Consider the following 18,245-nt stretch of genomic DNA (forward strand, 5'->3'; position numbering starts at 1 on the left):
CTTTCAATCAAATATCGTTATTGACTTTGTACAGTGGCTGTTTATAGCTACTTAATGCAACCAGCAGAAAAAACACAACGGTCTCTGACCATAGAAGCGTTCTTATTTTGAAGAGACTCCCTGTGCTGCTCACATTGACGGACTCGGTGTTTCGCCGAAACCGGTGACCCATCCTATTCTGTGACTCATGCGACAACGTGATCAGCGTTGCCACGTCCGCTTATTATAAGCGACTTTGGGCTTCTTTTTTTTAGTAAAGTTGCTTGTAAATAATCGGTAGTTTGGCGGGTTGCGGGTTTTTTGGGGCTTGTTTCCTAATGTCGTTCAAACAGTGGTTCTAAACATTTTCATGGCAAGGACCCCCAGATTAATATCCGCAGTCGCAGACCCCCTTTCTGAAAATATTTTGTGCCAGGGACAGCCCCGCCCCCCAGATAGGCTATTTTTCAATTTGTGTTGTTAAAAAAAAAATCAAAAATGTTCCAAAAGTCAAGATATTTTTAAATCGTTTATTTTTAAAATAGCAGTTCTACATTGGTCTACAAGTCACTTCTTTTGGGCTTGTTTTCATAGCTTGCTTATTTCTCTCGCAAAAAACACTGAACCTGGCAACGCCGAACGCGATTCACGTTACTCCAGTTTCTCAGAGGACCCTGGGACACCGATGTCGGCGGAACACCATCCATCCACCCATCCACCATCCTCCACTCCGCCCCCCTCCCCCCTCCTCCCGACCATAACCATCACCCAGACCATATGACCGCCGGTCTGCTGACGGCTGCCAAGCCCAGAGAGCTGAGCCCTCAGCCCCGCAGCCAGCACCCCGCTCCATCCCGCCGCCCTGCCCCAGCCCCACCATGGCTCTCCTGGAGCTGGCGATGCAGGGACTGTCCGTCGTCGGGGTCGTTCTGTTCTGCGTCCTCTGGCTGATGCACCTCATGTCAATCATCTACGTGTAAGTGGATCATAATCGTCGGCAAAAATAATACATGAAACAGCCCCCCTAGTCGGCATATTTTTCTATGTGTTTCTTATCTTTTTAAATTAACGTTCTAGAGACGTGTTTTTTATTTAGATCGCTGGATTTAATTGCGGTGTATTTTAAATGTTTGTCTTTTAAAAAAAATGTGTATTCATTCAAACAAATATTGATTTAGTGTTTATTATTATTATTGTTGTAAAATTATATGGGGTATATCCGGGATAGGCTAGGAGGCTATGCTAACAGGGAAGCAGGCTATTAAAACTGCCGGCTGATTTTGCGGTTTTTTAAAATGATGAATGTTCGTTTCAAGCCTGTTTTTAAAGGAATTGGCGAGAAAAAGCGTGGAATGACAAACGTTTTTTTTTTGTTTAGTACCGATAACGTTGTTTTCTGCCTGGCGGACTTTGATTTCAGCTGTCAGTGGAGGAAGAGCTAGAACTGTTAGCCGTTAGCCACCTAGCCTTAGGGGCGTGTGTAGTGGGATACTGGTGGTATATTACCAGTATTTTACTTGTAATAGTAGTGTTGTGTGTGTGTGTGTGTGTGTGTGTGTGTGTGTGTGTGTGTGTGTGTGAGAGAGAGAGTGTGAGAAGCCTGTCTGACACTCTGACCGCTTTCTGCCAATCACAGGGATGCATGTACTAGCCTCTTAAGTTCATTACAGTGTTATTATTATTGTACTGTCTTTTGCTTTCATTTTTATTTACTTTCTGTAATTGTGGTTCAATTCAGTTAAGTTTCAATTTTAGTGTCCAAAGTGGGGTTTGTTAGTTTCAGTTTAGTTTTTAGTTTGAAAATATTTAGTTTTTGTATTAGTTTAAAGGACCACCCATTTTCAACCTATATTCATATAATTGGTACTCGCTATTAAATGTCATTATAAGTTGGTACCATTTCTGTCTATTCAGTCTGTCTGTGTCTCAGAGAGGAGGGCTCTGCCTTCATTTTTGTCAGTTTGACATACCTGTAAACTAAAGCACTGGTTCCCAAACTGGGGGTCATATGGGGACCCCATATGACAGTGAAGTGACAATTTAAGGACTTTTAAGAGCTTTTTGATACCTGAAAGAAATTAAAAAAGACCATTACTGCATCACAAGTAATCAACAAACTACACTATTAAAAACTGGTCAAACATTTGCCAAATTGTCAAATAATATAAAGAAAGAGGCAAATAATTTGAAAATAGCAGATCTACCCAAGAAGTACCAAAGGCGAGGCGTTGTGAGCTTGTAGATCTGCTATTTTCACAATATTTATCTGTGTTACTGAGTTAAACTGCTTCAACTCCTACAATTCCAAGTGCTTGTCGGGGTGGGGGGTCCCCAGTTGAAATATGATTTTTTTTGGGGGGGTCACGGCCTGAAAAGGTTGAGGACCACTGCCGTAAAGCATAAATTGACCATAAGCAGCAGAGCAGGTGTAGGTTGGCAGCAGGTGGGCAGAACTGGCCCGGTCGCCAGCGGTAGTATCTGGCCCGGCAAATACATTTATAAATAATTTACAATATCAGTGCATTGCTCAGCGAACCTGCCCTGGATGAATATAGTAATACGCACAAAGCAATTGGACCTGTCAAATTGGACGACTATATCTTTGAACTCTACTTTGGCCAAGTATGACTGACGTTAATACAAACAAACACAACATTAATGTTACAAATGACAGTCCCACTGGATATAGACGGACAGCAGTGGCTTTGCATTGATGAAACTGAGTAGGATGAATGCATAGTTCTATTTCCATTCTTCTTTTGAATGCTCTGTCGTCACTGTCAACTTTACTCTTTAGACTTTTGGATGAAAAAAAAAACGCCTCTCACATGAAAAAAAAAAAAAAGCAATCCAAAAGTGTGTTTCACGTGCCTTCAACTATACACGGCTTCTCTCCGTTCCAAGTAGAGGCCGTGAACCATGAAAGAGCTCTTGTTCGAAAATGAGCATGGCTGTCTGTCTCCAGATAACGTTTTCTTTTTTTAACTTTCTGATGAACTAAATATCCTAGCAAAGGGAAGGCACTGGAGCAAACTCGGACAATTAAAGCCTTCATCAGGTCATCCTGATGAAGATGTATATTGAGGTCGAAACGTCACGTTATTTGCCTGCACCCTGTCAATAAAAAAGGTCTAAGTTTGCGCCAGTGCCTCTTCTATTCATACCAGTCCCGCTCCTGAGATGCACCGGATCAGCCTGAATTTGGCTTGAAGCGCGGTGAAACCCCTTTTTTTCTAACTGAATATCCTCTAAGTGCCACATTCAAGGATGGTGCCTGCGCAAAATTATTACTACTACACAAGTGTTTCTACAGTATCTGCACCTATCAACATTTGATTAAACACACATTTCTATCGGTAGTTATACCACATGTCTGCTGTAACATAAATTGCCCAGTTTGGGACATAATAAACTTGATCTTGAACACATCTATTTATTAACGTTTATTACAGCAATATAGTTATTATTGTATGTAATGAGTCGCATGTTCCAGTTCCTAAATTAGCCATTGATTGTGTTCTGGCCCGCCCATCTAATAGCTTAGAAAATGACTGGCCAGAGGCCAAACATGCCGACCCCTGCCGTAGAGGAACAACCTTGAAAACAGTGTTTAGTGTGTCTGGCAGGCGTTGTCATTTATTTGTACATTAGGGCTGTTCCTCTTGTAGTAGTCGGTGATTGTTTGAAATGGAATGCCCTGGCTGGCACATGCACCGAGCATCCTGCTGAAAGTTGTCTTGTTGTATATCCAGAGAATATGAAGTTTTCGTTTTAGTCCTTTTAACTCATTCACTGCCAGAACTTTTTTTTTTTGCGTTTGCCCACTGCCAGAGATTTTTAATTTAAAAAAAAAAGTACTCAGGAGCCGAGATACAAAATGTTTAAGTTTTAAGTTAACAAGGAAGTGGATGGGAGTCTAGATCTTCAACAAATCATATCTCCTTGGTCTTTGGGTTAAAAAATAAATAAATAAATAAGAAAAAAAAAAATAAAAAAAAAAAGATTTTTTTTTTTTGAAAAAATTAAAAGTCGTTTTAGTCGTTCTTGGCAGAGGGGGCTTAAAGGACAAAAGTCGTTTTAGTCGTTCTAGGCAGGGAATGAGTTAACACTGGTACTGAGGCTATTCTAGAGGTCTCAGCACCCCCTTGTCCTCAGATCTAAAAGCGACTAGCCGGTTAGCCATTGATATCCCTAGTTCCTAGTGACTATTTTGTTCATCTTAAGCAGTGGCTGGTAAACTGCACAGAGATGTAGTCTATGTCCTAGATGGGACAGCTTGCTTTTTTATATTGGTGTATTATGTACATGATCCAGTATTCTCTCCCCTTGTTGGAATAGCAGACAAAATTTGGCTGCAATGATAAAGAAACCTGTCTCTTGTCTCTTGCCCAGTCGCCTGCACATGCACAGGAGAGCCACGGAGAAGCCGGCATTGAAGTACTCTGGGGTTTCGCTGCTGAAGCCTTTGAAGGGAATCGACCCCAACCTCACCAGCAACCTGGAGACATTTTTCACCCTCGATTATGATCAGGTGAGGACGAAACCCCTGTCCAGGATAACACAAGGGCGGCCATTGGTTGGATGGTTCTGGAGATAGGCAAAGGACATTACTTCCTTCTCATATCTTGAAACTTTGCTCTCTTTTCGAAGTGTGCATTCACTGCGTTCATTGCGAAGTTGGTCTCACAGTGCCAGGCTACTGACCAGAGCGGCACAAATCAGTGTTACAGACCCGCAAATCGCTGTAGTTGATAACTTAATTGGCACGCATTTGTGCTAGTTAAAGCAACATTTTATTAAGACTAACACACACGCGCGCACACACAGTAGACGGTATGTTATTTCATTATGTGCTTGTATAATGTATACTTCTGGTGTGTATTCTTTGTGTGCAGTATGAAGTCCTACTGTGCGTTCAGGACTCGGACGACCCGGCCATCGAGGTGTGCAAGAAGCTCCTGGGGAAGTACCCCAACGTTGACGCAAAACTGTTCATAGGTACTTCCCTCTTCTGTTCTCTCTCTCTGTCTCTCTCGCGCTCTCTCTCTCTCTCATGATCCTTTACAAACTTTGCTTTCTTTTCCAGGAGGCAAGAAAGTGGGGATCAACCCCAAGATCAACAACCTGATGCCGGGTTATGAAGCTGCAAAATATAACCTCATCTGGATCTGTGATAGTGGGATTAGAGGTACTAATGGTTACTATTGTTTATACTACTACAATACTACTACTACTACTACAATGATTACTACTGACAGGGTGTTACACAAGTGTATACAAAGTCCTGCTGCATGGGGGTGGTATGAAGGTGGGTGGATGGACCAGGGGTCTTCCATTATGTCTAAAACGCACAATGTGTGGCTATATTCATGAAATTTGCAGCCAATCATAACACTTTTAGACATATTATTTACTGTTCATTTAGATTATGTAACGCCTCTGTTACTTTAAATCGTACTACTAGTAATAATATAGTATACATACAGTATTATTGCTAATAGGCATATAGCATAATTATGGGGGCAGCGGTGGCCTAACGGTTACAGGAGAGTGCGTGTTGCCGAAAGGTTCCCGGTTTGATCCCAGGAGGACAATCTGGGTGGGGAAGTGAATGACCAACACTCAACCCTCCCTCAACATTGTTAAAGTGCCCTTGAACCCCCAACGTCTCCAGTGGGGCCAGTAGCCAACAGACTGTGGTTGTACTGGGCAGCTCCCAGGTGTGAATGTGTGTGGGAGTTTGACACAGGGCATTGCTGAATAAGAGCATTCGTTGCCAGCGAACCTGCCCTAGATGAATATAATAATAATACGCACACAACAATTGGCCTCTACTGTGGCCAAGTATGTCTGATGTTATGCACTCAACATTAATGTTACAAATGAAAAGCAAACACACTTGAGTGTACTTTTCCATTTGACAGATAAACATTGTTTTTAGTTCTTTATTTTATTTGAACCGTGTCTTGCACAATGTCTTGAACAATGCACAACAGCATTTGACTTGGCAAATTGCAAACTCCCAGCTCCCTCCTGTTCCAACTGCCAAGAGGGCTGGGTGTTGTCCTGGTCAGCTGTCCTTTAAGGCACACATTGCTGATTGCAGTGATTGCAATCACTCAACCCTGTAGGTTTACGCTTTACAACAGCAAAAGGATGAAACCATCCTCCTTATTGGCCTCCCGCCATGTTCCCTCCAAATGATGCAGAACGCTGCAGCGCGCCTGGTCCTCAACCTCCCAAAATGTTGTGTTCCCTTCATTGGCTTCTGTTTGCTGCCCGCGACCAAGTACAAAACACTGGTGTTTACCTACAAGGCAATCAAAGGCATGCTGCGGCACGCCTGGTCCTCAACCTCCCAAAATGTTCTGTTCCCTTAATCCCTTCATTGGCTTCTGTTTGCTGCCCGCGACCAAGTACAAAACACCGGTGTTTACCTACAAGGTAATCAAAGGCATGACACACCCATACCTTACAACCCAAAGTCATGATCCAACCCTTACAACCCGTCCTTCTCACTTACATCAAAAGCTGTTTGAGCCTTCCCCAAAACACATAGACGGTGCTCCACACATCCCAGACCCTTCTCCATCCTGGCTCCCAAACCCTGGAATAAACTCCCTCTTGCGGTCAGAACTGCTGAAGACTCACTCCCAATAATCTGAAGACTCAACCTCTTCAGACTCCACCTCACCCCTCCTTGTACCCCTTTGTGCCGCCGTTATTCGATAGATGCTACAATGTTACGAATTTTTAATAATCTTTTTAATTATAATAATAATAATAAACTTCATTTGTATAGCAGCTTTCATGACATGAAATGCAGCTCAAAGTGCTTTACAGAGCAAGAATACAATTACAGGAAAAAGTACAACTAATTTAACAACAAAGCAAAGGCATAAAACGACATTAAAATAAAAGCAAAAGAAGGCAGTGAATCAGGCAAAACAGTGAGGACATGAATAACGACACAGAGATTTTAAAAATCAACTAAAAGCAAGAGTGAAGAAATCCTGGAACGCATCTGTGTCACTTTAGATTTCTTTGGCTATTCAAAAAATAGCAGATATATACAAGCTCATAGCGCGGCACTCGGTGCCGCGCTATGAGCTTGTAGATCTGCTATTTTTGAAAAATCTTGAAAAAATCTTTTCCAGATTTTTTTTTCCAAAAAACTGTTAGGATTTAGAAAACATTTTTAAGAATGGCCTCAGGTCTTAATGGGTTAAAGCTATCCACAGAGGCTGCCTGTCTTGTGTGTAATGAGAGATAGCATGTTGTTTGGACAGATGCTATGTTTATTGTTTACCTGGTATCCTGGTTTCTTTGAGGCACTATATTGTTCTCTCCGCACATAGCTTTGTGTGACTATTTACCCTGTTGTTTGTTGAGAGCAGTGGTGTAAAAAGTAACTAAGTACATTTACTCAAGTACTGTACTTAAGTACAATTTCTGAGGTACCTTTTACTTTACTGGAGAATGTCCAATTGTCTATACATTTACTTCTACTCCACTACATCTCGGAGGCAAATATTGTACTTTTACTCCACTACAATTATTAGAAAACTTAAGTTACTAGTTACTTTGCAGTTATCAATGATTACATTATAAAACGTACATTAACCACTTTAGCCCTATTTGATACCTAGGCTATTTGAAAATAGCAGATCTACAAGCTCACAACGCGTTGTGAGCTTGTATATCTGCTATTTTCAAACATGCTAGTACTTTTACTTTTGGTACATTTTGAATTCCGGACTTTTACTTGTAACAGAGTACTTCTACATTGCAGTCTTGATACTTTCACTTAAGTAAAACATATGAGTACTTTTTCCACCACTGCTGTTTACCCTTTTTGTTCGTTGAGAGTTCATGCTTTGCGTTCTTCGATCTCAGACTTGTCACTCTGGTTACGGGTGTCTGCTACATGCCTAAATTGATTGTAATTGGGTGTCTGACAAACGCACATACTGTACACAAACAAACTACTGTAGTACTACTACTACTAGTTAGGGCTGGGATAATAACGGCATTACCACCAATAATGTGGTCATGTGATCCGCACTACGGAGTTGAGCTCATTACGTACAGTGTGACGTGAGAGGGTGGAGATTTAACCCTTTCATAAGCAGCAGTATGACATGAGAGGGTGGAGATTGAACCTTATTCTAAGCAGCAGTGTGACACGTGAATGAATGTGTAAAGAGCTGATCTTAATTAAGAGTTCTTCCAGTCCTGGTTGAGGAACGAGAACTAAACTACTTTTACTCCTATATAATACACCCATACAAGATGTAACAAAGAGGCGAGCGGAGGGGGAAACACGGCTAGTGTGAGAGCAGAAGTGTGTCCAATTGCATTTTAGGGAAGAAAAAAACGTGCACTATGTTGACAGGTACTGTAATATGTAAATACTCTTACTTTCCAAGTATATTTTGTTATTTACATTTTGACGCAATGTCCCTCTAGTGAAGCCTGACACCCTGACGGATCTGGCCAATCAGATGACGGACAAGGTTGGGCTGGTGCACGGGCTTCCGTACGTCGCTGACCGCCAAGGATTTGCTGCCACGCTCGAACAGGTATGGAGCAGGGTCTATTTTTAGGCACCTATCACCTGTGGTGAACCTCAAGGTTCTATGTTGGGCAACCTATCAAATGTGGAGAACCTCAAGGTTTTCAACGAAGCTCAAAGTACTATTTTTGGCACCGACCACATGTGGAGAACCTCAAGGGTCTATTATCGTCACCAGTTCCATGTGAAGAACCTCACCTTTCTATTTTAGGCCAGTCGTTCTCAAACTTTTTCATGTCAAGGACCCCCAAAATTATGTGTATTTGGCCGCGGACCCCCATCTCAAAATATTTTGTTCTAGGCGCCCCCAGAAGCAAAGATTTGAGTTAAAAATGTTCGCTTTAAAAATGTATAAATATTCAAAGGTTTGCACAAATTTTCAAAAAAAAAAAAAAGCAGATCTACAAGCTCATTGCCGCGCTATGAGCTTGTATATCTGCTATTTTTATATTTTAGAATAGCCAAAGTATAAAAGGTTAAAGTGGTTAAAATTATTGTGATGCTATATTAACACATTTTGCTGGGGACCCCCTGGAACCCCCCCAAGGACCCCTGGGAGACACCCATCTCGGGTGTACTTTATTTGTGTTAATCTTTTTCACAGGTCTAATTTGTTTGTGTGTGGGTTTTTTTTTCTCCTCTTTTTTTTCCTCAGGTGTACTTTGGGACATCTCACCCGCGCTCGTACATCTCGGCCAATGTAATGGGCATCAAATGTGTGACGGGCATGTCATGTCTGATGAGGAAGGAGATCTTAGATCAGGCAGGTGGACTGGTGGCCTTCGCCCAGTACATTGCGGAGGACTACTTCATGGCCAAAGCCATTGCAGACAGGTATGTTCTTTTTCACAGCGCATTAGACAGTCAAACAGTATTATATGTTCAGTCATTCCCTCCTGGGTCATCATTCAGCCGAACGAGGCTTTCAACACGAAACCACAGAGTGGACCAGATAATCAAATCAAACGAAACGTCTCGGTCCTTTGGCAGAGATCGTAATTTGAGCAGGGAATAGAGGCTGAGGCCTGAGTGAGCTCGATTTGAAATGATGTGCAATTATGTCACCAGTTAACCCACCGTGTTAATTGCAAACAATTTCAAAATGCCAATTTAGGTTAGGAATATATGACTGTAGGCCTTTACAAAATAGACATTAGTTTACATATTTTTAAGTGAATATGTGTCAGAATCTCAACTAGGCGGCATCGCAAGTCCACGCAAACTCAAACATTTGCGTACACAAGTTGAGCGTTGACGTGAGATTTGATCATATGCTCATGTGAAATTTATGACAAATCGATCAGTGAAAAAAAGCATTGCGCCCAGTTTTCTGACGCATGTTCACTGCATAAATGAGGCCATTGAATGTCCATGCTCGAGTTCAAAAGATGTTGCTGTCATTTCTTCAGAATTCCCACAATTATTTTACTACATCTACTAAAGCACAGCTTGCCTGCCTTATGAGGGCACTTGTGCAGTAGCATGACTCTGCACAAAACAGCTTAGTTTTGCTTGGGAACCATGACTCCTTCTGATCTTCTTTTCTCTAAAACCATTAATCCTACCACTTTATCTTCAAATTCCAAGGGAAAAGAGGAATTGGCATACATTTGAAGGTTTAGTACAGTATGTCTGTACTGGGTTCACTTCAAATCCCAGGTGGAGATACAAGGTTTTGCACTGGAATGTTTTAAAATAACATCAAATCAACCAGCTTCATCTGGAATTGTGTGTTCACATTGGGATAACCAATATATTTATGGTTTAATTCATATAAATGTAATGGTGTATTGCAAATGTGCCATTTCAATAAAGTAGCTGTTTTGTTTCTGACAAATCACAAGATTGACCAATTACCACACTTGGCAGGTTGGTTAAGGGTGCGTTTGGATATATAGCACGGAGCGCACTGGCCAATACAAACTAATACGTGAGTGCGCTCCCGGTGCGCATTTCCGAACACACCCCTAGAGTCAGAGTTTTAGTGAACTCCAAAAGCACTCTCTCTGACCACAGGAGGCCTCACAAATGTTAAGTTCAACTGTACTTGCTTTTCCCTGAAGATTCCTTGGGACACGACTGCTCTAATTTGATCTATTCTGTCTTAATGTCCTAATTAGCTGTTTGTATTCATTGTTATTATATTTTTTCTTTCATCCAATCAGGGGCTGGAAGTTTGCCATGGCAACGCAGGTGGCGATGCAAAACTCTGGCTCGTACTCCATCGCCCAGTTCCAATCCCGCATGATCAGGTATGAAACTATGAATCCTTAATAACCTCGGATCCCAGACCAATTATCCATTTGTCATAATCCCTGCTAATCCTTTTTTTTCATAATCACTGATCCCAGATGAATGATCAATTTGTTACAACAATCCCTGGTCCCAGATCAATAATCATTTTGTCATAATCCCTGATTCCAGAACAGTAATCCTTTATTCATAATCCCTGATTTGAGATCAAGGATCTCTTTTTCATATTCCCGGCTCCCAGATAAATAATCCCTTTTGTCACAATCCCTGATCTAAAATAAATACATTTCTTCATAGTCCCTGATACCAAATCAGTAATCTGGCATAATGCCTGATCTAAAATGAATAATCCATGTATTCATTGTGTTGTGTTGTTCTTCATGCTAGGTGGGCTAAATTACGTATTAACATGCTTCCTGCCACCGTGGTGGAGCCCATATCGGAGTGTTTTGTGGCCAGTCTGATTATTAGCTGGGCAGCGCATCACATCTTCAGGTAAGACGTCCCAAACAGTCCCTTAGAAGTAGTCCAGTCAGATAACTCACGAATAGTTTGAACCAATATTTTATTATGAATGTGAATACAAGTGTGTGTATAATAATTTATCTTGGCGTTCGGCTCTGCAAAATATTTTCTCCCTGCTCGGCACAATCATACAGACATCATTAAACATTAAGAGCAGGGAGATAGATATACACAATAACCCCCCATGGGGAACGGAACCAATAGCAGGGCCCACTGGTGGTGCTGGGGTGGTGGTGGGAGTAACGGTTGCATTCCAACAACCAGGGGTACAAATGACAGCAGAGAATGAACAAAGACTGAGGTGAGCTTAAATAACCCGCTGATTGGTCAGCTGATTGTCACGTCAGTTCTGACGTAAGACTGCGTAATAGTGTTGTAATAACTCTGTATGCACCCGCATAGCCGCAGTATGTAACCTCTCGAGTGTATGCTGCCTGAACTAACTCGCAGGCTACGTCTCATTAGTTGTAGTAGCCCCAAATACTTTAGCCACAAGCACCTGGCCAAGTCAATGGTGAAACGTGTTGTGCAATAAAGCAGTGGTTCTCAACCTGTGGGTCGGGACCCCCAGGAGGGTCCCCACATGATTTTGGGGGGGTCCCCAGATGAGAGACAATTTAAGGACTTTTCAGACCTTTTTAATACCTAAAAAATAAAGACCATTACTGCATAAAAAAATGTCAACAAACTACTATAGAAACTGGTGAAACATTGGCCAAATTGTCAAATAATATAAGAAAGAGGCGTTTGAAAATAGGCGTTCTACAAGCTCACAATGCGAGGCGTTGTGAGCCTCATTCTTTCACCGGGTGAAACAACACAGCTTTCACCATTGGAATTGCATTACGGAACGCACACATTGTTACATTTAGTGGGTTTATTTCGTCATAGCGCAACCTATGGTGAAGTATTGTGGTGCAGGTCATTGCAACAATCACTGATCTTGTGAAAAAATGAAACGGGGCCGCAAAATATTCGAAACTTTGCGCGATTCTGCCAATAATCATATTCTCGCCTGACATTGATCCCCTTCCCCTATTCGGTCATACTAGGACATGACGTATGTGTAGGTAGAATAATTCTTTAAAAATGCTGTAATCTTAATCTTTTGTTTTTCTAGGTGGGATATAATGGTCTTCTTCATGTGCCACTGTTTGGCCTGGTTCATAGCAGACTATATACAACTCACTGGAATACAGGTATTATACAGCGCTACATACAGTTCTACTACACATATTACTACACAGTAGGGCTGTAATTTCTGTTGAATTTATTAATACTCACATTATCTACACTTATCTGTGTAACCACTTAAACCATTATTTTACACTTTGGCTATTAAAAAATAGAAGATCTACAAGCTCATAGCGCGGCACCGAGTGTCGCACTATGAGCTTGTAGATCTGCTATTTTTTAAAAATCGTGAAAATTTGTGCGAATCTTTGAAAATATATATTTTTTAAAGCGAACCTTTTTAACTGAAATCTTTGCTTCTTGGGGGTCCTTGGAACAACATATTTTGAGATGGGGGTCCGAGGCCAAATGCATATCATTTTGTACATTGTTTTATGATGATACATGGTAATAGACTGTAATACACAGTAATAATACAATATCCCCAGTAATATACTCTCTCTCTCTCTCTCTCCTGTGTTCAGGGAGGCGGGGTGTCCTTCTCCAAACTGGACTACGCCGTAGCCTGGTTCATCCGTGAGTCGCTCGCTGTGCAGATCTTCCTGTCGGCCCTCTGGGACCCCACCATTAGCTGGAGAACGGGTCGCTACCGGCTCCGCTGCGGCGGGACTGCTGAGGAGATCCTGGACGTCTGAGAGAGAGAGAGACGGAGAGACGGACAAAGGGGGGGCTTGGGGCGCACTCGTTCATCCACGTCATGCCGGGTGGGACCTCTAGGGGGGGTAGGGAGGTGTTATGTCAACTGTATAACACCGCCGCCCCCTCCCCTCCCTCCAAGTACCACTAGTTCTAGTTCCTCTACTATAAGTACTTCTACTAGTACTACTGCGTCACGAATACACTCCGATTATTGTTTCCTTCGTGAGTAGTACTTTGTAGTACTCCCAACAGTATTGCCGGTGTGCACGAGTACACAAGTGTTTTTAGTAGTACTACAAGTACTGACTTATCAGTAGTATTACGAGTACGCAGTATTTTAGTAGTATTTAGTGAGCTCCCCTCGCTTTCTTTCTCTGTCTCCCTCTAGTTCACACCGATGATACTGCAACTTTTTCAAGACTTGATGAACATTCCCTCTCTCTCGCACTCTCTCTCTCTCACTCACTCTCCATCCAGGGAAGCATTCTATCGTTCGATTCGCTGACGTACATTTCGAGAAATCAACCCCCCCCCCCCACCCCCACCCCGGTCCATGACTTTCACATACTCCCTCGAAATCGTAAATGCAAAAGACGAGGAGAATCTCCAGACATTTCCAATCTCTCGAGTGAAAATCGGACGGGAGATCTTCCCTTCCCCCCGCGTGACATTTCAGACGCTATTCAGGTGTGTGTGTGTGTGCGTGTGTGTGCGTGTGTGTGCGCGCGTGCATGTGTGTGTGTACGTGTGTGTGTGTGTATGATCCCGAGGGCAAGTTACTCTGAAAATGTATCTTGAGCAGCCAAAAAGTACTCGGTATTCGACCCGAAGTACCTTACAAAATGAAATGTTTTTATTTGCCAAGCGTCGTGTACATAATGCGTACATAATGAGTATTCTGCTGGACGTGTGGGGATTATTTTATTCCTTATGAGAAAAATAAGATATTTCCCTCCCCCGATGAATCAATTCACTTTTTTTGCCTTTTTTTTCTATGTAAATATTTAAAGTATGAACTGTGAAATGTATCATTTTGTCAGCCTTCATTGGTTTTATCTGTAAATATGCGTGGAGACTCTGTTGTCACTGAGTTTTGTAAAAATATTTTTTGTTTGTTTGTGGTTGTTCTGCTATAAACCTTGTCTCTCTGTGGTGCTGAGTCCAACGTGTCCTTATTGTCTCTTGGTGTCTCTTCATGGGTTTGAACAAAATTACTTTTAAAATAAGGTAATCAACTACAAAATGATGGTAAAATAAGGTAATCAAGTAGGCCTACAGAATTATAATGAAATAAAGTAGTAAATTATGGTATTACGGATATATTGTGTATGGTTAGTAGCGGCACAAGCAGGGACAGGTTCACTCATGGACAAAGGCTGGCTGTTTGGTGAGTGCCCATCTACTACCATTACTGCAGTGCTAATAATGCCACATTACTGCTATTAATACAACAAGTTACTAGTATTGAAATCATATGTCCGGTGGAATGGATGTGTATACTTTGATGTGTAGAAAAACCATCAAAGTATACACAACCATCATCATATTTTCCTCGATATTTAGACCACTGGTCATCTCGTACTTAAGGACCGCAATAGAAACGAGCTGTAAGCTTTTTTGCGTTATCCTGTTGATTATGGTGGGTCAGATGTTTATTACAGATGAATGTACTTTTTTTTTTTAATCTTCTAATATGGGGTCACAAACTATTTCCAAATGGTGTCCCTGGCAGCTGGCCATATATACATACCAATTTGGGGGTTCTAGCCATGAAAATGTTTAAATAATTGCTTCTTTTTTTTTAATCAATTACACAACCCATGAAGCCTTGAATTCATTCATTTTGTCACATTCCTGAGCCAAAAATTGACAGGGTGGCTGGTCAGTAGGATACTCAATTGAGTATCCTACCTAGCTGGTCATCAAATGATTGGCTCAGGAATGCGACAAAAAACTAAAAAAATATCCATGAATCCAAGGCTTCATGGCGTGTGTAATTGATAGGAAAAAAAGTATTTTTTGGGGTGAACTACTCCTTTAAGAACCACTGGCTATCTGCCGGACCGTTTCCGGTGTAACACATCGGTGTGTAACACGTCTTTCCGTTCCCCCCTTGTACACATTCCCCACATGCGCGAGACGAGTCGCATGTAAATATTAGTGGAGGAAGGCTAACGGCTAACACATCAAGGAATATATGTGTTTATATTAATAATTTGACAACAAAGAAAAGACACGTCATGGCGGACGGGGTGGTGGTGGTGAGGGCGAGGAAGGGCAGCGAGCTGTTCTCCGGGTTCCGCGCGTTAGGACTTTATTCCAACCATCTGCCTCATGTGCTGCGTTACCATGGGAAACACAGGGAGTTCTACCTGGTTACTGCCGTGGGAGCCTGCTTCCACACCTACAATGTGAGTACTTAACTAAGTACTGCTAGTACTACTGTACTGAGTACTACTGCTTCCACACCTACAATGTGAGTACTTAACTAAGTACTGCTAGTACTACTGTACTCAACTGACTCTGAGTACTACTGCTTCCACACCTACAATGTGAGTACTGTACTAAGTACTGCTAAGGGATGAATAAGGCTTATTATCCTCAGGGGTAACGGTCCCTAGTGCCCACTCTTCCTAGTGCCTAGTTACCCTGTTGCTCAGATTTCCCTAGTGCCCAGATTTCCCTAGTGCCCAGTTATCCTGGTGCCCAGATTTCCCTAGTGCCCAGTTATCCTGGTGCCCAGATTTCCCTAGTGCCCAGTTATCCTGGTGCCCAGATTTCCCTAGTGCCCAGTTATCCTGGTGCCCAGATTTCCCTAGTGCCTAGTTATCCTGGTGCCCAGATTTCCCTAGTGCCCCAGTCTGCCCACTCTTCTCCTCCCCTAAGTGCCCACTCGTCCAGATGCCCACATTTCCCAAGTGCCCTCTCTCTTTCTAGTGCCCAGTTATCCTGGTTGCCCACCTTTCCTGGTGCCCCGTCTGCCCACTCTTCCTTGTGCCCAGTCTTCCCAAAATATGGTGCCCAGATGTCCCTAGTGGCCCACCACCTATCCTGTATCCTCAAGCAGTTCTACTTGTCAACCAGCCTTGGATCCAGATCTTGACATATCTATGAATGCAAATATCAACATCGGTAAAATACATCTATGATAGTCTTGATCCAAGGCTACTTGTCAACAGGTGAGGTAGGACCCCAGTGGTTCTCAAAGTGGTGTCCGGGGACCCCCAGGGGTCCTTGAGGGGAGTCATGGGGTCCCCAACAAAATTAGTTACTTAATAATAGCATCAAAATAAGTTTAACCACTTTTACCCCTATATACTGTACATGGGGTATTTGGAAATAGCAGATCTACAAGTTTCACAACTTGTAGATCTGCTATTTATTTATTTTTAAGTGAAAAATGTGGAATTTCTTTTTGACACAAATCCTGGCATCAAATATTTTCAGATGGGGGTCCGCAGCTGAATACATTAATTTGGCTGTTCTTGACATAAAAAAAAGTTTGAGAACCCACTGTCCTACCTGACGCCAGGGTCCACATTTAAATGCACTGTATGTGGGCTGGTAGAAATGATAGGTGGGCGTTGGCAACTTGGCCCAAATAGCCCAAGGTTAGAGAAGTATAACGAAAAAACATCACATGGATGCACCTGGGACGTATCATCAGTGTTGTAGCCTGGGGTCATAGGATGTTTCGGGTCTCGCAACATACACCCTCGCCCAGGTGACCCAGCCAGGGTTGATCAATCCCCGACTTACGTCCCAGGTAGCTACCCATGGTCAGTCCTAAATAGGGAAAGACAGGGCCACTCAATACGCTTGTCCGAAACTACTCTGCCAGGAATGGGGGAGAGGAGAGGCTCTGGCACGTGGAGGGACTAGGCTCTGTGGATGGCCTCCTGGCCGGGCTCCTCCTCCGTCTCACCAGGTCCAGGACCTGAGCGTTGCACCAGACTCTCCCGCTCCAAACATTTCATTCTGGTGTGATGGTGTCTTGGCCCGTGGTGGTACTGCAGGCTCCCTTTGCGTCTTGCTTCTGACTAGTAGTCACTAGTCAGAAGGTTGCAGGTTTCAATCCGAAATGACAGCTGGCTGGCAACCGGAGGGTTGTCAGAGTCAAGATCAGATGTCAGCTCTCTAGCCCAATAATGGCGGATATTCCATCCATTCCATTGCATGTATTCCATAACAGTCATAGAACGTCACTCAATGCAGTTTAGTGAAGGAGCTCTCTGACACTTGATTTTTCAAAACACTATCCTTAGATGTTCTGTTTTCTCTGGCATGCACGTGACAGCTGACATACAGCAACGTGAGCAAGCAAGCAAGAAAAGAGTGATTAAATGCATTTGTTTCAAATCAGACTATATATCCTGCCTCAAGCAACAGCAAACTGAGCAGCCTTCACCCCTCAAATATTGGTTTGCTGTGTCTGTAGTTCAGCGCGCGTTTTAAGTTCATCATTCTCATATGAATCTATGATCAGTCTCTGTCTCACACACTTACACTACTGTCTTTCAACATTGATCATCATCCTCTGATGCTACTGAGACACCTCAAAACCAAGTGCAATACATCATTTCAGAATTACTGTGAGGTTTCTAAAATGTGTATTTATTTCTTTTTCCAGGTCAAGAAATTGGGCATCGTCGCCGTCAGTAAGTAGACTTTCTTTCTTTCTTTCTTTCTTTTGGTGTTTTTGTTGCAGGTACAAACAAACAAGCCCAAAAAGTACAGTAACATGAATTGCAGTTTAAATGTTAAAACACTACAGATGAGATTGTGTACCTGCTGGCTGCTGCTTCTCCATTGAGCTTGATGATGTAGAAACATTTTAGACAATAGCAAGAGTGCATGTATACTACAGGGGCATCTTTAACTGCCTGATCATCATCATCCCTTGATTATTCTGGTGACTCAAACTGATTCTGATTCTGATTCTGATCCCTTGATTATTCTGAAATGGTCATATGAAAGAGCCTGGGAACATATTTTTTAATAAAATCTTAAATCTACATACATTGACATGATAAACTATAAATCTCACTACCTTCTTTTGCACTATCATCATCCTCCTGAC

General features: G+C 42.4%; 2 protein-coding genes across 2 annotated transcripts in view; both read left to right on the forward strand.

Moving 5' to 3' along the window:
- Positions 1 to 656: 656 nt before the first annotated feature.
- ugcg (UDP-glucose ceramide glucosyltransferase) lies at positions 657 to 14,317 on the forward strand. Its single transcript, XM_080419171.1, has 10 exons — positions 657 to 955; positions 4,372 to 4,510; positions 4,875 to 4,977; positions 5,066 to 5,167; positions 8,449 to 8,561; positions 9,210 to 9,388; positions 10,720 to 10,806; positions 11,195 to 11,302; positions 12,453 to 12,531; positions 12,991 to 14,317. The coding sequence occupies exons 1-10, from the start codon at positions 858 to 860 to the stop codon at positions 13,159 to 13,161; spliced, it is 1,179 nt and encodes a 392-aa protein (XP_080275297.1). The 5' UTR covers positions 657 to 857; the 3' UTR covers positions 13,162 to 14,317.
- Positions 14,318 to 15,281: 964 nt separating this feature from the next.
- wdr36 (WD repeat domain 36) overlaps positions 15,282 to 18,245 on the forward strand; it is a 33,698-nt gene continuing 30,734 nt past the window's right edge. The window contains exons 1-2 of the mRNA XM_080419298.1: positions 15,282 to 15,576; positions 17,796 to 17,823. Coding sequence (XP_080275424.1) covers positions 15,406 to 15,576; positions 17,796 to 17,823 — 199 coding nt within the window. The 5' untranslated portion in view covers positions 15,282 to 15,405. The remainder of the gene's footprint in view (positions 15,577 to 17,795; positions 17,824 to 18,245) is intronic.

Source organism: Gymnoscopelus braueri (genome assembly GCF_963280865.1).
Source record: "Gymnoscopelus braueri genome assembly, chromosome: 22".
NCBI lineage: Eukaryota > Metazoa > Chordata > Actinopteri > Myctophiformes > Myctophidae > Gymnoscopelus > Gymnoscopelus braueri.